General features: G+C 45.1%; 11 protein-coding genes across 11 annotated transcripts; all 11 read left to right on the forward strand.

Moving 5' to 3' along the window:
* Positions 1-1,657: 1,657 nt before the first annotated feature.
* TEOVI_000609000 (uncharacterized protein) lies at positions 1,658-2,131 on the forward strand (the record flags this gene model as incomplete). Its single annotated transcript, XM_067222921.1, has 1 exon — positions 1,658-2,131. One exon carries the CDS (start codon positions 1,658-1,660, stop codon positions 2,129-2,131), a length of 474 nt encoding a protein of 157 aa, XP_067079022.1.
* Positions 2,132-3,960: 1,829 nt separating this feature from the next.
* Positions 3,961-5,109, forward strand: TEOVI_000609100 (small GTP-binding protein domain containing protein, putative; the record flags this gene model as incomplete). Its single annotated transcript, XM_067222922.1, has 1 exon — positions 3,961-5,109. One exon carries the CDS (start codon positions 3,961-3,963, stop codon positions 5,107-5,109), a length of 1,149 nt encoding a protein of 382 aa, XP_067079023.1.
* Positions 5,110-5,814: 705 nt separating this feature from the next.
* TEOVI_000609200 (transcription factor IIIb, putative) lies at positions 5,815-7,641 on the forward strand (the record flags this gene model as incomplete). Its single annotated transcript, XM_067222923.1, has 1 exon — positions 5,815-7,641. The coding sequence occupies one exon, from the start codon at positions 5,815-5,817 to the stop codon at positions 7,639-7,641; it is 1,827 nt and encodes a 608-aa protein (XP_067079024.1).
* A 402-nt stretch (positions 7,642-8,043) lies between these two features.
* On the forward strand, positions 8,044-10,890 carry TEOVI_000609300 (WD domain, G-beta repeat/Utp13 specific WD40 associated domain containing protein, putative; the record flags this gene model as incomplete). The annotated part of the gene is made up of 1 exon (XM_067222924.1): positions 8,044-10,890. The coding sequence occupies one exon, from the start codon at positions 8,044-8,046 to the stop codon at positions 10,888-10,890; it is 2,847 nt and encodes a 948-aa protein (XP_067079025.1).
* A 654-nt stretch (positions 10,891-11,544) lies between these two features.
* TEOVI_000609400 (uncharacterized protein) lies at positions 11,545-14,010 on the forward strand (the record flags this gene model as incomplete). Its single annotated transcript, XM_067222925.1, has 1 exon — positions 11,545-14,010. The coding sequence occupies one exon, from the start codon at positions 11,545-11,547 to the stop codon at positions 14,008-14,010; it is 2,466 nt and encodes an 821-aa protein (XP_067079026.1).
* Positions 14,011-15,113: 1,103 nt separating this feature from the next.
* TEOVI_000609500 (uncharacterized protein) lies at positions 15,114-15,995 on the forward strand (the record flags this gene model as incomplete). Its single annotated transcript, XM_067222926.1, has 1 exon — positions 15,114-15,995. One exon carries the CDS (start codon positions 15,114-15,116, stop codon positions 15,993-15,995), a length of 882 nt encoding a protein of 293 aa, XP_067079027.1.
* Positions 15,996-16,441: 446 nt separating this feature from the next.
* On the forward strand, positions 16,442-16,720 carry TEOVI_000609600 (uncharacterized protein; the record flags this gene model as incomplete). Its single annotated transcript, XM_067222927.1, has 1 exon — positions 16,442-16,720. One exon carries the CDS (start codon positions 16,442-16,444, stop codon positions 16,718-16,720), a length of 279 nt encoding a protein of 92 aa, XP_067079028.1.
* A 387-nt stretch (positions 16,721-17,107) lies between these two features.
* Positions 17,108-17,719, forward strand: TEOVI_000609700 (uncharacterized protein; the record flags this gene model as incomplete). The annotated part of the gene is made up of 1 exon (XM_067222928.1): positions 17,108-17,719. The coding sequence occupies one exon, from the start codon at positions 17,108-17,110 to the stop codon at positions 17,717-17,719; it is 612 nt and encodes a 203-aa protein (XP_067079029.1).
* Positions 17,720-18,273: 554 nt separating this feature from the next.
* On the forward strand, positions 18,274-18,798 carry TEOVI_000609800 (Fcf2 pre-rRNA processing, putative; the record flags this gene model as incomplete). The annotated part of the gene is made up of 1 exon (XM_067222929.1): positions 18,274-18,798. One exon carries the CDS (start codon positions 18,274-18,276, stop codon positions 18,796-18,798), a length of 525 nt encoding a protein of 174 aa, XP_067079030.1.
* A 600-nt stretch (positions 18,799-19,398) lies between these two features.
* On the forward strand, positions 19,399-19,770 carry TEOVI_000609900 (uncharacterized protein; the record flags this gene model as incomplete). Its single annotated transcript, XM_067222930.1, has 1 exon — positions 19,399-19,770. The coding sequence occupies one exon, from the start codon at positions 19,399-19,401 to the stop codon at positions 19,768-19,770; it is 372 nt and encodes a 123-aa protein (XP_067079031.1).
* A 329-nt stretch (positions 19,771-20,099) lies between these two features.
* TEOVI_000610000 (Protein of unknown function (DUF1308), putative) lies at positions 20,100-21,734 on the forward strand (the record flags this gene model as incomplete). Its single annotated transcript, XM_067222931.1, has 1 exon — positions 20,100-21,734. The coding sequence occupies one exon, from the start codon at positions 20,100-20,102 to the stop codon at positions 21,732-21,734; it is 1,635 nt and encodes a 544-aa protein (XP_067079032.1).
* Positions 21,735-22,117: the final 383 nt, after the last annotated feature.

Genomic DNA, 22,117 nt, shown 5'->3' on the forward strand with positions numbered 1-22,117 from the left:
AGTATTTCACAGTCGATACTCATCAGCGCTGAATTACCTGGAAGAATGGTTGGGTAGTGTATATATATATTTATATTTATATTTATAAGCAGAAGTAAAATTGAGGAAGCAACAACGAAGAAGGAATAAGAAAAAAGCAAAAAAAAAAGAGGGGAAAAATATCAAAAGCAAGAGAAGGAGGAAAGAAAACAAAACCAAAAAAAACAAAAAAGAAAATTAGCAAAGACAGCGTATTGATATAATATAAAATACATTTGTATATGGTTATACACATGGATATAAACAAACAAACAAACAAACACAAGCACGCACGCACGCACGCGCACACACATGCAAGCACAAATATAAATAAAAAAGTATATCTGTATCTATTTATATTATTTTTGTGGGATTAACATATGTATGCTCTGCATGTGGTAGTCAAAGCTCTGTACCCAAAAGGTGAAAAAAAAAGGTATACATTCATATTTAAATGTTCACGTTTATTTCTATATGGTGGAAAAAGGGAGAAAGGTTTTAAAAAAAAAGGAAGGACAGAAGAAGAGGAAGAATGGGGGAAAAAAAAGAGTGTGAGAATCAAGGAAAAAGAGGGTGTTGTGTGAATATATGCATGGTTAAAGTGGAGTGGCGCTCTCCTTTTTTTTTTTATTTTGTTGGTGTGTAGCTGATGGTTCTGGCGCTTTTTTTCTCTTTTAAAAAAAGTCTTCTCCGCTGTATGAAGTTGCCTTGCCCCCAGCGAAACCTTCAGGAGCTTTGCGTGTGACTGCCCCCCCTCCTTTCATTAAATATACGGATTTGACTTGTGAATGTTTACTGCAATAACTCATCATTGTTTAATGACTCTTCTATTTTTCTTTCTATTTTTTCCTTTTTCTTCATTTTTCTTCATTTCTCTCTTCTTTACTATTCAGTGCGTATGTTAGGTATAAATGATAGGAGTAATGATGGAGTTGTGTTGAAAGTGGCAGCAAAAGAAATCCTTTCGGGTCTTTTTGGCTTACATTGATGATGTTGTAAAAGTGCGTTGGATCGGTTGTATTCCCTTTCGGGTACTGGTAAACACCATATAAAACTTCATTATATCAAATAAATAAATCAATATACATATTTATTTATTTAATATATATATATATATATATTGATTTATTTATTGAAGTTTGAGGTTGTTATTAACATCACTTTAGTGATTTGTGTGTATTATTTTTCCGTTAATGTGCTGGAGCCTCTTTTCTTCCTCTTATCTCTTACACTTTTATATTATATGGTATTATAATCTGAACGGAGTGATGCTCAAGTCAATACTGAGAGCTGATGAGGGGAGGAATGAGCCTTTTTTTATATTTTTCATCCTAATTATTAGAAGGTGCATTTTTGATGTTATGGAACTATTACAAAACTCATGTGAGTAACTGCGACGGTGTTATTAATTTTGCTTTCCTCTTTTTTTTTTTTTGCCGCCATGATATCGTCACCTCAAAAAGAGTGAGAAAAAGTTTATGGTTCAATTTGTGAATGCAGTTTACGTCGCCCGTTTATTCACTTGTGATCTATCCTCTTTATAATAATAATAATATATATATATATATATATATATTTTGTTGTATCATCTTCCGTATTTGCGCATATTGTCCCCCCCTCCTCCTCCTTTTAGAAACTAATGGCTCCACCTTCAGATATTTCGGAGCGAAGGCAGCGGGCTTCGTTAAAAAGCAAAAAGCGATGGGTGAGGCGCATTCTTTGGTTAATTGTGTGGTGGTTTGGTGCAGTTATTATCAGTAGGCTTCATCAAGATTCATTGCGTATGTATGTTATTGTTACTACTTTTATCGCCATATTTGCAGCTTTGGGTTGGAGGCAGCGACGGAAAATACCACGAGAAGGCGTTAAATCTAATATTCACGAGCGATTCGGCACAATTGCGTCATTACGGAGGCGATGCGTTGAATTTAATGCGCTAAAAAATATTGGGACTCCGGAGGCCATTCGCGTCATTCGAGATGAGGCATTCCGTCAAAATCTCATTAATTCACCACCGGATGCTCCGTCATGCTGCTGTGGAAGCGGGAGGCCTTTCGCGGAGTGTTGTCGCGTACTGCAGGAGGAATTGCGCCGATGTGGTGCTGAAACGTAAAGGGGGAAAAAAAGAAAAAGAAAATATAATATGATATATGAAAAAGGAAAGAAAAGGAAAGGAAAGGAAAGAAAAGAAAAGAAAAGGAGGAGAAAAGCATATAAAAAGATTGTGTGTGGAATGACGTGTTACAGTCACTAATGTTTTTCTTTTTCTTTTTTGTTTTTTAAAATCCTTCTGTACCTCAACCGCGATTTTCTCTTCGGTGTAGTTGTGAGCCGCACTTCATATATTGGTACTGTGTATATTTGTAGGAATATTTTATTGTTGCGTTCCTTTTTTTTCTTTTCCTTTTCCTCGTTGCTTACCGCCTATTTTAGTTACATGCCTTTTTGCTACTACTGCATCGTTTGCTTGAGCGCAATGTTGAGAAATATTTCTTTGAGAGTTTGGCGTGTTCCAATGAGTATTCAACCGGTCATTTAAAGTTGTGATGGTTGTGTGTCCATATAATTATTTTTGTTTTTGAACATTTGGTAAACTTCTCACCATTCAGTGCGAATTTCCCCAGATCCTATTGCAGTAACATTCACATATTTCTTTTTAAAAACTTGCCCTCATGTTTATATTTTGTCGGTATCTTTTTTTTTGTGCTTATCATTCATATCATTTGCTCATGATGCTGTAAAAGAAAACAAATTAACAAGCTCTACTTTGTTCCTTTTTTTTTTCTTCTTGTTTCGAATATTAACAAAAAATAAATGAATCATTATTATTCTTATTATTGTAGTTCTTTTTTTTTTTCGTTTTCGTTTTTACTGTTTCAAGTATTTTTCCATCGAATTTGTGTCCAGTTTGTAAGTGGTGTATTTTGGTGCCATTTATTTTGATAATATTTACTTGTAGTGGAATATGGAAAATATTACAAATGTGTCCATTGCCGCGAAGGTTCATGAGCAACTCCAACAAAAACAACAACGCCAACAACAACCGGAGATCCCACGGGAACGGTATTTAGTTGCATATTTACTGCTAATTGGAATAGTTGGTACAATGGTATTTCTATTTATTCGCCGTGGTGCCATACGCCGACTGGGACGGGAGTACAGCGGCGTATCAAATCTGTAGACAACAGTCATACCAAAAGGGGGAAAAAAAAATAAAAACAACAACAACAGCCACAAGAGAAAAAAAAAGAGAAAACAGAAAAATAACAGAAACAAGAAACAACACATGTTTCATTTACCGTTTGTGGAGAAGCAGTGGCGAGTTGCTTACATTTATAGTTAACACGGAAGGGAGGGGTGCAGTAGTCTCACGCGATTTCGGTAAATTTCCCTCCTCCTTCCTTACGAGAGAAATATATATTAAAAAAAAGAATGTATATGAGCTCACTGATGTTCACAGCTTTACTGTGGGCTCATGTGCGTGTGTGTTACCAATTTCTGCTGGTTTTATGATTGATGTCAGCAGCTGCCGGATGCGCGGAGTTTTGTGTCGCATTTTTTTTTTATTCCCCCTTCTCCTCCTCTTCCTTTCTTCCTCCTTACCATCATTATCATAAAATTTCGCCACAATTGGGAAAGTTGTTCGTGTTTATTATTTTCACATGCACACATTTGTTCGTGTGCTTACTGTTCGACGAGGTTGCGGTTTAAGTGAGGTAAATGCTGAACCACCTTCCCTTCAATGGTTTGTTTCCTCCAGGCGCTTTACCTCCCTTTTTTCCCCCTGTTCTTGACGTGTTTGTAATCGTCTTATTTCTCCAAATGGTTGGTTTCGAAACTTACGTATTTCTTATTTTTTCTTCTTATAGGTGTACGGTTCTGCCTTTGTGTGTGTGTGTGTGTGTCTCTGTTTGTGTTGCACAACAGCTCTAATTTTCAAGCATGCTGTCTCGTACTTTTTCCCGACTAAATACCGTGTACAGCAGACGCCGCTGGGAGCAGCGCATCGTTTCTGTACTTTCCGAGCAGAAGAATGCCAACGTTGACGCTGTCGCGCAGCGCTTTACTCGTATTTATAAGGAAAGACGCTTTACACCAGTGGAGGAAGCTTTTCCATTACGCGATACTGCTCGGTGGGTTGGACTAAATGATGAGAGCAACTCCGGATCTCACATAAATCAGCAATCAACACTTCAGCAGCCCCCAGACGCCCACAAGTTGCGAGCCGTAATTGTGGGGACTCAAAACAGCGGGAAAACATCACTGCTAAATGCCCTTTCGCTAAGTCATATTGGTGCTGTAAGTAATCGTAGTGGTGTAACTAGGGAGTGGACGAGGGGCGTTGCAACGGTGCACAATACACAATTGGTGCTACTCGATACACCCGGTATTGTTATTTGTAACGGTGAAAAAGACCGCCGCCGTCATGCTGCTCCTGTTGCGCGGACATGGGATGCTTTTACCGTTACAGATCTCGTTATGTTAACCCTACCGGCGGGACTCGGTTTTGTAGAGCCGGAACAAAAGACTGTTGCCCGTGAGGTTGTCCACCGGGCATCACTGCGTAAGATGCCTGTAGTTTTGGTTATTACAATGATGGACCGAGTACAAACCCCAAGACACCGCGAGTTATATTTTGCGATGCGGACTGATTTGGAGTCTTTATGTCTTCCTATTGCCTGCGTAAGTGAAACTAGTGTGAAGGGTGGAAATGGGCTCGTGGAGTTGAAGGATCTTCTCTGCCGTTACGCCTCTCCAGGGGATTGGGAGTTCTTTCGAAATGAAACAACGGATGCCACTCCTGTTGATCGTGTGATGGAATTGCTGCGGCAGTGCTTTTTTGAGGTCCTTCCGCATGAGATCCCACACCAAATGCGACATCGGATCATTGGATGGACGAAAAAAGACTCTGGGACGGTTGAGGTTATTACGGAGGTATTTTTTGATAGGCCCGCATACATGTTTACCTTTTACGCAAAACTAGAGGCGATTTGCTACCGAGCACAGCGCATTGTTGAGCGTGAGTTGAAGGGCCGTTACCGGTTTGTTTTCCAAGCATTTATTACGCCAGGTGGAATGTCCTGCAAGTAATCGTGGGCAAGCGAGGGATTGAGAAAGGAGGTATCCTTAAATTACTTCTTCATTCTCGCCCCCTTGCTTTTTACATCTTTTCTTTGGCCTTTTTTTTTGTCGTAAGGTTGCTTGGCAGTGCGCGCGGACATTCAATGAATTATTCATTAACGAACTCTTTTCCTCCGGCGTATTGTTGCCGCTGTCGTTACTGTTCAGTTTGCCTACCATCCGCACGATTAATAATGAGTACACTGCGTTCAACACTAATGCTCGTTCTCTTCACTCATCTTAATTTTTTTTTTTGCGTTCATCTCCTTGTTTTTTAATGTTCTTTCTAATTTTTACGTAACTCATCCGAAGTGCGTCTTCTCGTTTCAAGTGTGGAGAAGCAAGGGCACATTGGAGGTTCACTGTGTTCCTAAACTTTAATTTTTTTTTTTTCGTTGTACGTGTTTCAGTTGTAACTGTATTTCAGGCACGGGATTGTTCCTGTACGTTGGTGCATTACCTGCCATTAGTTCTTATACAAGAGGTGTTCAGGAAGGTAACTAGTTGGAACGAACTAGTAGTTTGGTGATATTTTTATATCCTTTCACGCCCATTTGTGAAGGAAAAAGAAAAGAAAAGAAAACACACGCACACACGTATATATATATATATATATATATTAGAAGGTTGCTTGCCTTAACTAATTTGGAATTTTTTTGTTGTTATTAGTAGTGGATGTCTAGTTGTTCGCATCCTACCTCAGCTCAGTATGTAGACCGCGCCCGCGGCACCATCACTTGTACTTTATGCGGTGATATCGTGCAGGATCCTCAACTCGAATTGGATCCCATATTTGCACGTGGTGATAAAGGTGGAAGGTTACGGGCTCTTGGCCATTTGCGACCCACACGTGGCTCCGTTAGTGTTCGTATGCCCGCCGCCAGACCTTCAATCGAGGCCGCTCGTCGCGGGATGGCGACAATTGCACGACAATTAGATGTAAGTGATGACATGGTGGAGGCAGCACTGGGGCTTTACAAACTCGCAGTTAGTCTTAACGCGGTGTCTGGCGCCCGACCAGCTATTCTTTGCGCTGTTTTGTATGCCATGTGCCGTCGAGAACGAACATCTCATATGGTGTTCGACTTCGCGGATGCCACCGGGGAGAGTCCATATGATATATTATCATACATGCATCTCGTTTGCGAAGCTACCCGGACTGAGGTACCTGTCATTGACCCATCATGTGTCGTGCATAGGTTTGCTGAGCAAATGAATTTAGGGCAAATGACGAGATCAGTAGTGGTTTGCGCACTAAAGGTTCTGCGTGCCATGCATGACGACTGGATAGCGTGCGGTCGGCGGCCGCTTGGCGTATGCGTTGCCGCCCTTTTAGTGGCATGTTACATGTTTAACATCCCGCGATCCCCTGACGAAGTTTGTGGTTTCGTGAGGTTAACCGCAGGGACCATATCTAGGCGTTTGGACGAATTTGCGGCCACAAGCACAGCAGCCTTGGATAGTATTGATAAGTATACAAGGGATGACAGCTCACTTCCACCAGCTTTCACCAGTGCTACGAAAAAGTATGATGGGGACAAGCGTGATGCAGAGCTGCGGCAATTGTCAGCAATGTATTACGAGCTTGTGGCCGAAGCGAAGGTTTCAACCCCAAGCACCCCAGATCGCTGCGAAAAGTGGAGGCATTTTTTACTTTGCCACTGTGCGTTAGAGGGGAAAACTCCAAGTGACGCTAGTTTAGATTTAACTACATTAACCCCTCAGCAACAGTTGCAGATTCTTGGCCTGCCCAACACCAAGCCGATCGACTCGTCGAAGGCGCGGGCAAGTGTGAAGGAAGAGGAGGACAAAATTATGGTGAAACTTGAGCGGGTCAAGCAGGAACCCGTGCGACAGGAACCGAGTACACCTGAGAAGGGAGCACCACCTGTACCTAATGCAGGGATGTCTCTTTCCGAAATGACCGATTATTATCGTATGTTAATGACACGTGATCCGAATGTGTTAGATATCCGTCGCGATTTCGATATGGAGGCTGTCAACCCTGATGATGTGGTGCCGGCACCTCAACTGCCTGAGGAAGAAGCTGTAGTGAAGACAGAAGGTGCAGCGGAGGCCAAATTCAAAATAGATCCCTGTCTAGCCGAGGTATTGTATGATAATGAGCGTACCCTCGCACTGCCTTGGGAGTTTATTGTGTTGCAGGATCCAGAATTAGACGACATGACAGACCTTGAACCATATCTGGTGCTTGATAACGAGGAACGCTTGAGACGCCAAAAAGTAGGCGAGGCGCTGTATGGGGAAAGTTGGAATCTCGGCGCTGCTCGCACGAAGGAGGAAATTGAGAGACTTGAAGAGTCGCATTCGACACGTAAGCGCCGCCGTGAACCCATTAGGGAGCATCTAACGGTGCAGGACGCGGTGTCCCAGGCACTTCGACGCCGCGGTGCATCTACCATTAACGTTTCTCAAATTGATGAACTGATTCCAGGTCTTGCGGGTTTAGAAAACTCAGCGGAGGATGAATGGGTCGCTTAGGCGTGTGTGGTGCAACATCGGGTTTGTTCGTCGTCACTTGTTTCTGTGTTTTGTCCCTCCACCCCTTCCCTAACCTTTTAAACCTGCAGGGAAGGTTGTTATCATAGTTTTGGTAGGTGGATTACTCCACGTAAGTTTCACTTTTTTTTTTCTTGGTTACCCCTTGTTACCGTCCTTGTGTGCATAACTATTCCTCTTCTTCTTTTTCTCATCCTCCGTTTATTTTATGTTTTCTCTATTTTTACCGTAAATCATTGGGGCTGTGCTTTTTTTTTTTTTGAATGCCGAGCAGTTTTTTCTTTTTTTTTATTTTTCTAAATACGAGCGAGGTTGTTTAAAGGAAGGTGGGTTAATTGGATATTATACAAAGCAAATTGTATCACCTTGTGAATCCCGCAAGCAATGGAAGGAAAGAACTGCTTCCGTACTCAGTGGTCGCAGGTGCCACTATACAGCGGTGGGAACATCGCGTCTCTGTTGCTGCTTCCAAATTCTCAAATTTCCTCTTCATTGCATTCCCCGTGTTTGAATGGGGTGGAGTGTCTCGTGGCGGCATGTGGTGATACAATTAATGTGTTACGCGCAAGTGACGGCGAACGGTTGGCGTCGTATACATTACCTGTAGAAGACGTGATTCTTCGCATTGATGCCGTCACGGTAGCTCCCATTGCAAAACCATCCGCTACTACCAAACACTCTCACGGTTCTGTTGCCGACGGGAAAAGTAGGAAAACGAAGCGCGATGAGGTGAGGGATGGGGAAGATACGAAAGTAGTTGATGCTGCAGTTCCTTGTGGAAGTTACATTGCTGTGGGAACACGTTCTCTGCAAATTTATGTTTTACGAGTTGAAGGCGCCTACCCCAATTTGGTTGAGGTGGGCGAGACGAAGGAGGGAGGTGATGGAGGAGATCAGCGAATAATATCGTCTTCAGTTACAAAGGCTGTGAGTGATACAAATCTCATCTGCACACTCTCACCGCTTCGGTCTTGGACGGCATCGCAGCAGGCAATTTCTGTCGTGCAGTTCACTTTTGATGGGTCTCATCTCGTCTCGGGCTCAACAGACGGAGGGGTGAAGGTGTGGGATGTGTTTCAACATTACCTCACACACAATTTGCACTCTCCTTCAGCATGTCTTGCACATTCCTTCTACGTGAACTCTGCAAAGGAGTTTATTTGTGTTGGGAGCTTTGAAGGGCACGTTGCTGTGTTTGACTTTGTCGAAAAAACATTAGTTGCCCATGTTCGGCCTCATGTGGCAGCTGTTGAAGCAATTTGTCTTACGGCAGACAACAAACACCTCCTTTCCGTTGGAAGGGACCGAAAAGTTGTCATTAACAAAATGACGAAAACCGGATTGGAGGAACTGCGTGCCGTTGTAGTAAAGGAGCATGTTTCTTCTGCGTTATTCGAGTCAGCCTTTCGGCTTCATATTGGTGCAATGGATGGAGTTATATCGACGTATAACGTTAGTGTAACGGAACCATTACAACTTTCCCGGAGGCGGCGTAAAGTTGGTAGTGATGTCGAGGAATCCGATGGTGAATTAGCAGTCCGTAGTCTCGTTGTGGCAAACAAACCCAGAGGGACGCATGAAGTGGGTTTACTTCATGGTGTAGTGGAAGATGACAACCCGTCACGGTTGTACACTGCAGACGCTTCCTTTAACATTTTACTTTTGGTGCCACACCCAGAAAAGGCAACTTACGTTCCGGACGTCACCCTGGTGGGCTTTTTGGATCAGGTTCTTGACGTGAAGCTATTTCCACCTCATTCTCCCATTCATCGAGTGGTGGTCACGAACAGCAAGGATTTACGTTGCTACCCTTCTCAAGGTTGCCTTTCATCTGTGTGTCTGTCAGGTCATAGTGATATCGTATTAACATGCGCTGTTTCTGTTGATACGTGCTTGATTGCGACCGCGGGGAAGGACTGTACGGTTCGGTTTTGGTCGACAGAGACGTGGAGCACCATTGCAATAGGTGAGAAGGGCCACAATGCGGACATTACTTTTATATCCTTTAATGCAAAGCAGTCCGATAGCTACTTTTTACTATTCTCCGTCGGCACGGATGAGAATTTATGCCTTTGGGATGTGGGGACGCACGTACTGCCCCTTGTTACAAAGCGGAAGAGCTCATCAGAGGAAACGCTCCCCATTACTTTCACTCACCGTGCTGGTATCAATTCAGCACATGAAGGTTCCATTCATACCTTGGCTGTGGCTCCCAATGACCAATACGTTGCAACGGCAGGAAAGGATAAGAATGTTAACTTGTGGACCGTTTCTGGGAAGAAACTCTTTCGCGATGCTTCACTGAAGGGCCACCGTCGCGCCGTGTCATCGCTGGCATTTTCGCCCACTGATCGTGTATTAGCATCCGCGTCTAATGATGGGAGTGTTCGCTTATGGTCATTGGTTTCATTGACGTGCGTCAAGGCCTTACAGGTGGATCGAATACCGGTGCTTCAGCTTTCTTTTTTCAACGGTGGGACACAACTCGTGACGGGCAATGCCGAGGGAGTTTTGCGTGTGTGGGCGATTTCAGTGGCGGAGGTTGTGTGGTCGGGGGAGACGCATGAAGAGAAGATTTGGGCGCTTTGTGTTTCTGAGCCTGAAGGTGGAAATATAACTTTTATCTCTGGTTCCGCCGATGGTGTGCTCATAGCGACGGAAGATTATACGGCAGAGGAGGCGGAACGTGTGCGACATGAGCGGCGGGACGTAATATTGAAGGAACAAGAATTGGCCAATGCGTTGCGTAAGGGTGAATACGTGGAAGCTTTCATGCTTGCACTGAAACTAAACCATCCGCGTAATCTACGTCAAGTGGTGCTGCGGTGGTCCATTAAGGATGCGAAGGGTTGTGAAAAATCACTATGTAAAGTAGTACTTCCTGCCTTGAATGAGGAACAGTTGGTGCGGTTGCTGCAATTTACTCGAGAATGGATCACCAATGCCAGGCACTGTGGGGTTGCTAGTCTTGTCATACACACTGTTTTGAGGGCTTTCCACTTTTCCACGCTTGCAGAAATGCCTGCCATTTCTAAAGTGCTTGAAGCGTTACTGGCTTACACGCAGCGCCACACTCACCGTGTCCATGATATGCTGAGAAGGACATATTACATTGATTACGTAACGCGCTCTTTGGTCCCTCCGGAACTTACCAGTCAGCCGCCATTTGTTCACAGCCTGGCATCAGCTGCGAGGCCACCAGCAAAAATGCAGCGCCGTGAGAAGACTTGAGGTGTCGCCGACTACTTTCTTTTTTTTTTTTTAAAAAAAAGAAACCCTGTAAATGTGCAAGCGGCTACCCTGAAGTGGAACCGGTGTTGCTAAGAAAGCCAACCACTGATGGTTATGGATGTGTAGTAGTGTGGACGTTGTGACAATGGGAGGGACGTGATGAGAGGAATGGGATTGTGGTCGAGTGAGCAGCATGGGGCGGCTAAATAAGTGTATAAATACACATTTTAATTTTGTGATAAAGCGGGCGTTCTAAAGTGGAGTACCAGACACTAGGCGTCTTTATTACTCAGTTTTTTTTTTCTGTCCGCTCCCCTCCTGCACAACTTCTTCCTTTTAGGAAGGGTAGTGTTCTCTACTATCTAATATCGCTAATAACTGTGCGCTTAATGAGGAATAACATATGGCTTGTAGTAGTAGTAGTAGTATATATATATATATATATGTTATTCACTCCGACGCCAATGACTTTACACTGCCCTACCTCTTTTTTATTTTTTGGTTGATGTCTGTTCATCGTTGCAATGAAAAAAAAAACAAATAAACTTGGTTTCTTATTTGCCAATGATTCTACAAGAGGTAGTTGGACATTTGCCTTCTGTCAGAAACACGTATACTTGAGTGAGAGGAGAAGTGTGAACACTTTTAAGCCCAATGGACGCATATCAATCTTTAAGCGGCCGAGTGGCCTCCATGGAGGAACTCCTGCGTAGGAGTGAATCCACCATGGCTATGGTTCTTCAACGTGTTAAGGGAATAGAGGAATTTGTGGTAGCAAGTGAAGGACGGCACCGTAATGAAGGCGCCACACGCAGTGATGGTTTGGCGCTTAAGTTGGATAGAGTGGCGGACGCGTGTAATGTGAGGTTAGAGACAATCAACAATGATCTTCAAAGGCAGGGCGCCACCGTGCGGCTTTTAGAGGAGTCTGTTAAATCCATAGCTAGCACTGTGGAGCAAAAGGTGAATTGTGATATATTGGCCTGTTATCAGCGGTTGCAAACTGTGGAAACATCACTTACCTCCTCCGTACGGAATCTAGAGAGTGGCATAAAATCACAGTTGGACTGCTTGAGGTCTACTGATCAAACCATACAGGGGGAACTGGCTTCCGTGCAACATACATTTAGTGGAGAACTGCTGCAAACCCGGCAGCGTGTTGAGAAATTAGAGGCATCCGTACGAAGTGCTTTAGATGAGTTAAGGGGAATGTTTTCCAATGAAGTCGTTAAGTTGTCTGATAGTTTCAAGATGCAATTGCAATCTTACAATCAATCATCCAGTGCAGCATTGGCGGCGCTTGATCAAAAGCTTCAGGATGGGTTGAATACCCTGCAAGGGACGTTAGCTCGCGAGATTTCTGCAGATAGGCAGACAATCAGTTCGGTTGACACAAATTTGAGGGATGGGCTTCAATCATTGCATAGTACTGTGAACACGGATATCGCTACGCTCTCTGCGCGCCTGCAGTCGGAGGAAGTGGCTTCAAGGGCAATGCAACAACAACTTCTCACTGAGCTGTCATCTCATCGTCAGCAGTTAGAAACAGTAGATACCAACTGGAGAGCAAGCCTCACTGACCTCGCCGGAAAGCTGCAAGACGAATGCCAGGGCCTTCGTGGAAAACAGTCGGTTGTGGAAACTACTCTTCAGAGGAGCTTGGGCCAAGTGAATGCCCGCATAGAGGAGGTTGCTGGTGAGCTCCACCGCACCACGGATAACATTGAGCGGAACGTTCAAACAAGACTCGCTTCAATAGAGGGGATACGCGATGACATTTCAAGGATTAAATGCTCGCTGGCAACCGAGCAGGATGAGAGACGGCGGTTACAGGAGGAGTTGCGGAGCTTCTCGGTGCTGACTGAGCGCAGTGTGATGCAACTGCAGTCTGTTATGGAGGCGACGGTACGTGCAACCCATAGTGATTTACTGGAACGGTTGAGGCCGCTGACGACTTATCGTTCGGAGATGCACGCGGCGGTGACTGCCGCACTCAACAAATTGTGGTGTGAAGTGAGGGAGACGTTCACTTCACAGCGCGAATTTCAGGCTATACAGAATCAGATTGAAGTGCTCGACAATGCTGTGCGGAAAGAGGTGGCGTTGCTGGCGGAGAAGGGGAGACTACTCGAGCGCCGCACGGAAAAACAATCAGCAGGTACTGTTTCCACTGAACTTGCGAGGGTCAGCACCGAAAGCAGTGCCCTCGTTCCGTTCGACGCTGCTGGGGAACTTAATACTGTTTGGACTGAACTTCGTGACCTACAGAAACGGTTAGGCACATCGAAAGAGGAGATGATTGCTTTGATTGGGCACACTCGCAAGGAGCTTCTCAACAGCACTCTCGACATCGTTAAGGATAGCAGTGATGAGTTCCGCGGGGCCCTAACGGATATTAAAACAGACGTCCAACTGTTAATGCCCCGTGTGGAAAAGGCACTGACGGCTGCCAGGGCAGCTGTCGAGAAGAACGCTGGGAAGGATGGTGCCGGCAATCCAAAGAAGACTGTCATACGGTTATTGCGGAAGAGCTTAGACGACCCCACAAAATGCGGTGAAAACGCGGTGTATGTGTTGCCAGCCGAATCAGAGGCGCCACTTCATTCGTTTACTAAGGAACGGGGGAGAGAGGGTCCTTACGGGAAGAAAAACACAGCCCCAAATGATGATACAATGACATCAGGAGCGGCAAACCGACCGCTGCCGGAGAAAATGCAAACAAACCCGAGAGCGCCAGTTGAGCATAACATGGAGGGGAATGGACTAAGCAAGGGCCGTCCAGTTGTGCCGGCTTTGAGTGAAAGGGCTTTGCAAATCTCGGCGGCACGTGAGGAACCCACCCGATCCCCACTAGTGTCTCAGAAAGATTATAAGGGATACGCCGCGAATGCTGGTGAACATATTGCAAGTGCGGGAGTGCCTCATGCAACCACGGTGAGGCGAGGTTCACCAAATGCAACTGCATCTGGTGAAAGAGAGTTGGATGGTCAAATGCGAGGTTCAAGACCTTCACACGGGTTTGCAGATGTTGATACAGTGTCTGCTTCATTACTTCCTCCACTGGTACGGGGAGCGAGAGCGTCTCCTTCACCAGGGCCTTATCCCGTCACCAGTAAATAGTTGACTATTTAAAGGGGGGGGGTGAGGGAAAGCAATGAAGCAAAGTGGGATTACAAGAAGTTGTTGGTTATGCTCACCTCGGCGTTTGCATAGCCTGCTTCACACGTATATATGCATATATTATTGGAGGCATTATTGGCACTGTTATGCCTCTTTTTGGGTACGAAGCTCTCCTCTATACTTTGAACGTTTCTTTGGACCTTTAATTTTTTTTTTGTAAATCATTCTCATTCAACCACTATTCGGGCAATAACACAGGGTGTAAAATATCTCTGCAGGCTCACCTGTCGTGTTGCAACCGGTTGACATCTTTCTATTATATTGTTTTCTTGGGTGATGGCGACGTGTATCTTTTTTTTTTTTAGTTCGTGTTGCTGAAGTTGTGTTTGGTGGTATGTGCGTGTGTGTGCTTGCTGAGGTGGGGTACTTACTTTTTTTTTTTTACTGAGTATATGTGTGTACAAATGCATAAGTATACATGCGGGTGAGAATGTGAATCTGCGCGTGAGGGTAGCCGCTGACATGTCATTGTCATTGTAGCTACAGTATCTTTTTTCTTTATTTCATCTTTTCTTTATATTTTTCTCTCGCAGTTGATGCTGTGGGAGGTATGTGCATTAAATTTTATGCGCAGGGCGGTTGTGAAATTGATGAGGGAAATTTGTGATGTTTTGGCCGCTATCCGCAGTGAGGTTCGGGTAAAGATGTCATGCCATTGATCCCCTTCATTTCATTCTATTATTATTACTACTAACATCTTTATCAATTTTCCACATTTTCATAACATGTCATACTACATTTCCCTTTCAAATGTTATTTCGCCTTCGACCGTCCTCAAGTTGATATTGCTATAATGATGATGAGTATGATGATCAACATGTGGTACCTGTTCAAATGGTTGTGGTTTCCTTTAAGGGGAGGGGGGGGGGGAAATAACAAGGAAAGGAAAGGAAAAACGTAACTTCTCTTTCCTCTGCTTCTTCACATTTTCTTATACTTTATTAACTCGGTTCTTCAATTTTAGGAAACAAAGGAGACTTCAACCGAGTGAAGGAAATCACCGGTTTCGCAAGGATTCCAGTGGACGGTTCAGTAACATAGCGATGGGACGCAATAAGAAAAAGAGCAAAGCAGCGCTGCACCATGAGTCGGAAGAAGATGCATCAGATGAGGAAGAACAACAGCAAGCGCCTCAGGTGGAACAGGACCAGTCACGTGACGAAGCGGAAGACGCGCCCAATGCGGAGGATCCGGCTCCTAAGAAAAAAGAATACCGTGGGAATAAACTCAACAAAACTCAGGGTGGAAAGGGTGGGAAAAAAAATAAGGGAAATGGTCAGGAGCCGAATGCTGCCGAGGAGAAAGCTGCTGCTGATCAAGAGAGAGTAAATAATAATAAAGAAGAAGCACTGCTCCCTTCTGGAGGAGAGGAGGAGGCACTTGCACAGAAACTTACTGAGGGAATGACTGTCACGCGATACGAACCAGTGGATGTGCTTTACTGCCCCATTTGCACATTTCCAGCAGAAATGTGTGAGTTCAGTGGGATGTATGAACAATGTCGCCCGTGGTTGCTTGAGCATGCCAAGGAACTCGCAGAGGCTGAGGAACGGGGTCGGAAGAGGCGGGTGCTGACGGAGCGGGAACGGCTTGAGCGCCTTGTAAAAGGAAGCGGAAATAAGAAAGGTATTGAGCGTATTGTTCTTATTGAGGTTTCACAGCGTAAAAATAAGAAGATGACGACAACGGTGAAGGGTATGGACTTGTTCGGTTTAAACCTGAAAGACCTTTCGAGGGAGTGGAAAAAGATGTTTTCTTGCGGTGCTGGTGTCACAACTTCTGAAGAGTTAAAGCAAAGCATGATTGACATTCAGGGAAATGTGGTCGAGCAGCTGGTCGAGATGCTACCCGGGAAATATAACATACCCAAGGATGCAATTTACAAAATGGAGGACAAGAAGAAGGTCAAATGTTACGGAAACTAGCGATACGTGACATATGTTAGTGGCTGCGGTTGATGCGGGGGTGTGACATACGGGGTGGTTGGTGTTATCTCGAGTTGTACCGCTTTTACTTTTTCTTTTTCTTCTCACCTTTCGGTCCCTTTAACTTATCGCACCCGTTGGGGCGCAATTTCTCCTCAGGATGCTGTTTATTAGGTAGTAAGTTTTCGGCCCGTTGTCGCAAACTACTGTTTGGTGATCGTCCGCGCATGTGTGTTCTTTTCTTTGTTTCCCCTTTTAAATTATCTTTTCTCCGGTGTGCTAGTTTAAGACCCTTTTCTGGGTACAGTTTTTTTGGAGACTCACCGCTATTCAAGTCTACACAAGTGAGTCATTCACCTTTCGTTCTTTTTCACCCTCCACTTTTGCGTCCCTGTGGTCGCATATATAAATATAATATATATATATATATTATATTGGGAGAGACAATGAATTTTGTTAAGCGTTTGGTTTACTCACTTGCTGTGGAGAAGGGGGCGGAATCCCCATTAATTAGACAAGTAGCGCAAAGGACCGCACACATGGAGCGTCATGCAGTAAAGAGACACAGTTTGTGGTTGAGTGCCGCTTATGCGGAAGTAAAAAGAGATGTTTCTAATCTCTGGTCGAAACTGCAGGGGGGAGCGCGAAAGGAAAACGACCCACAGGAGCGTATCTCACATGCAAAGAAAAGTTGCGAAGACAAAAGTGGCGTCCCGCGTAACTAATGGCGTGCGTGAGGATTGTTTACTTCTTTGGTTTTCCTTTTCTTGTTGGAAGAGTGAAATTGGTGGGATGAGAAGTTACTTACAAGACATGGTTGTATGCACTGCAAAGAGATATATACCAAAGGTATGAGAGGGGCTTATATTATTACCATGTGTGCCTGCCACTGATATCACTCAAGGTGAAGGAAAGTGGGGTGGTGTAGACGGGAATGTCCTTGGAGTGTCTTCGTATCTTTATGTTTATTCCTATTTTATTTTATTTATCTTTTTACCATTCATTCAAAATGGCTTTTTCCTTTCGTCACATGAGCAGGTACCCAAGGGAGTTTCGACTAGGGTACACGCCGCATCGGGGGTCCATATTTTTATTACTATATCCCACGGTAGATGACACAAGGAATTTCTGAGGCTTTAGCGCGTCGCAGCATTGAGGAGTACGCGCATTTGGTCGCAGCCTCCACGAATGACTCCGACAGAGTTTGTTTGATTATGGAGGCAGTTGAGGCTCCCCATATTTTTTTTTATGGTGTGCTGTTGCATATCCCCTCCGTGATGGCACTCGCTACAAACCCATCATTTGCTTGGGTACCGCAGTTGCTGGAAGTTTTATGCTACGGCAATACCGCAGAGTTGTGTGCACTTCCCGCAGATGTGCAGAAACGTCTGCCCTCCTCCATATATGAGAAGATGCGCAAGTTGTCCGTTTTATCACTTTGTAGAGGCGACGTAATTTCCCTTAAAAATATACGAGAGATCGTTGGGGGAAGCGGCGATGTTGAAGTGGAAGTGCTTTTGCTTGAGATGATGTCTGAGGGACTTATTGAGGGATGTATCGACCAACGACAGGATTTATTTCTGTTGAAGGATTGGGCCCCCAGGGACGTTCGGCCGTCGGAAATTGGAAAAATGCGGGAGAAACTTGAGGCGTGGTGCGCAAACTGTGATGCACAAATTACAGCAATCCAAAGAATTTTGAAAGGTGAAGGAGAGTGGCAATGAACCCGCTTTCTGTTGTGTGTGGTGGTTACCATCACCTTCTCGAGTAGCAGTTTTGGTGAGGTAATAAATGTGGTGTTCTATGAGAGAATTTGTTCCATTGCTTTGATTTTCTTTGCGCTCCTTTTCCTTTTCTTTTTTTCTTGGTGCTCTGAGCAAATAACTCTCCATGGATCTTCTTTGCAGTTTATCTTTACGTTACCTCTCTCCAACCTCTTCTCTTTTGTTTATTGGGGGGGGGGGCGGAAGGTACCGGGAGAGGAGGAAATGATGCCAGCAGTGGTGAAGTATTAGTTGCGGAGGTGGTTTACTGATAAGCAAATCCAAAATTTGTTCAACCACCGGTTGGTGTGTTTCAATGGTTGGTTCCACACAACGTTATTATTATTATTTTTTTTTTACCGTAGCTTTTTTTCCACCTTCCTCATCCCCCCGTTTGGGAGTTCTTTGGCCATTCTTCATTATTGCTGTGTTTAGTTGTTACGATTCCCTTCCCTACCCCCTTTTCGTTTATTTTGTTTTCTTGTTTGGTTTTGTAGTTTACAAAAAGTGGTGGGATGACGTCTAAATCTATTGACTCCATGATGGAGAAGGCTGTGACCACCTCGCCAAAGTTTTTTAGTGACATGAATGCTGTTGAAGGAGTTAAGCAGCGAAAGAAGGCCATTCGAAAGGAACGCAAAGAAAGTGCCTCAACTTTAACTCAGTGGTACGGTATGAAAAAGTCGAAACTGGGTGCGGAAGAACGGCAAGAACTTGAGCTGCTGAAGTACCGAAACTTAATTAACCCGGAGCTGAAGCACAAAACTCCCAAAAATAACACAGGAACAAGTGGTTTTGTCGAATTTGGGTACTTTGCAGGAACTGGAAGAAACAAGCGACGACGACTGAAGTCTTTTGCGGACGAGTGGATGGAGGAGAATCCTGAAGTGCAGCAAATCGTACAGCGACGGTTGAAGCAAAACGTGCGACTAAATCGCAAGGCGAAAGAGCGTATGGCTAAGAAGGCTGCGAGAGATGCTGAACGCGAGAAGGAAAAGAAGTCGTCTAAACGTTTAAAGAAAAGAGATATGATGCTTTGATTTGTAAGCGTCAGTGCAACATGGAATTAACAACGTTGAGCCGTACCCATCAGCGTCCGCGCCTCGCCATGGAGGTGTCCTCAAAGCACTTTTTTTTTTCTGTTTTACATTTCGCCAGTCGTAATTTCCTCCGTCCCAATTTTATGGTTGTTCTTTAGTTGGGCTTACGCTGAAGGTGAGCAGTGAGGCGGGGATTTATTGATTTGAAGAGGCGAGCCGCAGTGGTGAAAGAAAAACACGAAAGAGAGTCATAAAAGGTCATCGTGATGTGTTACCGTACGACCGCGCTGTACCGTGAATGGGGGAGGGTAAACTGAAACAGAATGTTATGGTTTGGTCTTTCCGTGTCTGTTCCTTTACCACTATTATTATTATTATTCCCTTACCGTTATTTCTTCGGTGTATTTCTTTTGTTTTGGTGATTGCTTTCGATTTCCTGCACATTTGTACGCATCTTTTTTGTTATGCAGCTTCTTTGTGTGTGTTTTTTTTTAACCTTTCTGCATGCTGTAGCGATTCGCTGTTCGCGTTGCTTTCCGGTAACTCATTTGCTGCTTGTCGCGGTGTCGACGAATCGAGTTGTGACAAGGTGAAGTGACGATGTCGCGCAGTACAGTTTTTGGGCCGGGGTCGCTGTACTCCTTCACAAAATTTGGTTCCTTCAACAGATCTCCAACGAATTGTACATTAAACAAACGCATGAAAGACATATTTAGGCTTGAAAATCAGAAGCACATTCGAAATGATTTCGACCGGGAGCGTAGGTACCGCATGTGTACGAAGTGTGGTATTACAACAGTGACGATTAATTTTAACAATGTTCCTTCGGCACGGGTGGGATTATGGGGGCGTTGTGCTGACGATAAGGATTACACGCATCACCGCATGGTGGATATTACACAGAGGGAATATGAGGTGTTGCGCGAGTCACCAGTGGAGAAGCGACTGAACTGGTGGCGCTACGAGCGGTGATGAGCGCTTCAGGAGCATCCGTCACGTCGCTTCTCCGTTAGTCTTTTAAAAGCTGGGAGTTTCTGAAGGTCGCAGTGCCAATAGTTTCGTCATAGCGGTCGATTACAAAGGGTGATTGACTTCCATTAGACACTTCTTATCCGTTTTACTTGCCCTTTGCACCCTTGCCGTTTTCGTTTTAAAAGTATCATCCCTTCACTTCACACTTCACAAAGTTGGGAAGTTTTGAATTTGTGTGGGTGCCGCTTTCTCACTTTGGGGTTTGAAAGGCGTCTGCAGGTCACACACATATAATACTACACCGAGAGGCGAACTGTATCGTAAGCAATATGAATATTTATGAATGGCAGTCAATTGACGAGGATGCTTTTGGCGCTGACGGCGATCACACATCGTTGAACCTCAGCGGCCACTTCAGCAGCAGTGGGAGTACTTCAATCAGTCGAACTCATTACGGCAGTAGTGATGTTAGTGACGGGGTTTCTTCACACGAGAAGCTGTTGAGGGAGTTAACAAAGCTTCGCGACAGGCTGGAGGGCAATAGTGAGCGATACGCGTCTGTAAATAACTTGTCACGGCTGCGGCATCGCATTGAGAAGGGGTTGCTTATGGTTGAGGAGTTTTTGAAGGAGACACCCCAACATCACGCCGAAAATGCGCTGAATAATCCTGCCACACATCAGGTTGATATGCGTTATCTTGAAACATTGGTGACGGCACTGGAAAATGAACCGAATGTGACGAAGGTATGTGCTTCGTTTCGAGTCGCAGTAAGCAGCGAAGGGTGGGAAACGGTGCCTGTGGACCTTGTTTCGTGTGGTGGTTTGCGTTGGGTGAAGGTGCGAGCGGCCTCGACCTACAGTCTGCAGAATGAGGCGAACAAAAGTGGGTGGGAAACCCCCATTACTCGTCTGCTCTTGGCTGCGAAGGAGAGTAAACTTCCCTTCATGCAAGTACCGGAAGTCGTTGTTTTATTTAGCTGCATTCCTCCAGCCACGATGGCGGATGCAGTTCGCAGCATGGGCGCGCGCCCCGTTAGTATTGCAGAGCTGAAAGTCAGAGCTGCTGGTGGACCCCTTCAAGCTCTGTGGAGGCGCGATGATTTTCTTCCACCACGTGTATCGTTACCCAAGTATGTATGTTTTGACACAACGGCGTTGGTGGCTCTTTGTTCAGAGGCGTGTTTTGCGGAGTCGGTGGAGTCGAATGTTGCAGCACTTCGTGGGTTTCGTGTCTTGGCAGAGCAACAGCGGCGCGACAAAAGCGATCCGTGCGTACGCTCACACATCGAACCCATCCTCAACCAATACAGCCGCTGGCTCGATGTACACGTCATGGAGAAGGAGCTTCGGGGGCATATACAAAAGAACGGCCGGTGCTCCGTGGACAATCCGTCTGTGGTTAGCGTTGAAGTTTCTTGGCTCCAAAAGCTGGTCGATTTAACTGCTGATGGGGAGTCACCTCGTGAGCCGTTGAGCGAAAGTGTGGTAGTTCGGAGGATGCGCGAAGACCAAGCAAAGAGACGGGAAATAGGGGACCAGAACAACTGCCTCAATTGGATTGTTGCTGACGTTACAATGGCGGAGTTCCGGTGGATCTTGGAGACCATCGCTGGACCACGGGAGTTACGCCGCGCACTTTCGTTGTTGCAGTGCTGTTCTGTTGTTCATGCGAGCAGTCAATACGTAGAATTGTGTGACTCCCCTATTACTCAGGTCTCGTTGTTGGCGTCAACGAGCAAAGTGTCGCAGCGCAATTTGCTTGTGTTTGGGCTTGGTGATGCCCTCAGGGCTATTGTTATCTCGTCCAACCGCCAGATACTCAACGTGGCGCTCAATCACGGTGTGGAGTTGATGGTGGCAACACACCCAGCCCGAGCTCTGATTGAGCAAAAGGTGCGGGGCATGTCTCGTCGGGAGGGACTTCTGGCGCCCCCGCCCATTAGTACGGGTGTTAATGTGTAGAGCTGGAGGCCTCTCAACGTGGATTGTGGATTTTTGACAGAAAGAAAAAGGGGCCGTGACGTATCGTTCTTGTTGAATGACCACACGCAGTTATACGCAGTAACGTTGATATCATCGTTCCATTTCTACTTGTTTGCGTTTCCACACAATACTAAACGTTGGAGGGGAAGCTACGCGACGTGTTAAATCTCTATTATTCCGAGTGCTTTGTACTGTTTGTTTTTTCCCTTCTTTACGTTTACACTTTTGTAGACCCCACAAAATTGCTGAAAAACTTTGACGAAAGTTAAAAAGAAGGAAAGGAGAGGCCGAAGGGAATTACAAGAGCGATTGTTTCCGTGCTAGCAGTGTAGTGATTATCGTTGTTATTGCTGGCGGTGCGC

The sequence above is a fragment of the Trypanosoma equiperdum genome (assembly GCF_001457755.1).
Source record: "Trypanosoma equiperdum strain OVI genome assembly, contig: ctg_1721, whole genome shotgun sequence".
In the NCBI taxonomy this organism is placed as follows: Eukaryota; Euglenozoa; class Kinetoplastea; order Trypanosomatida; family Trypanosomatidae; genus Trypanosoma; species Trypanosoma equiperdum.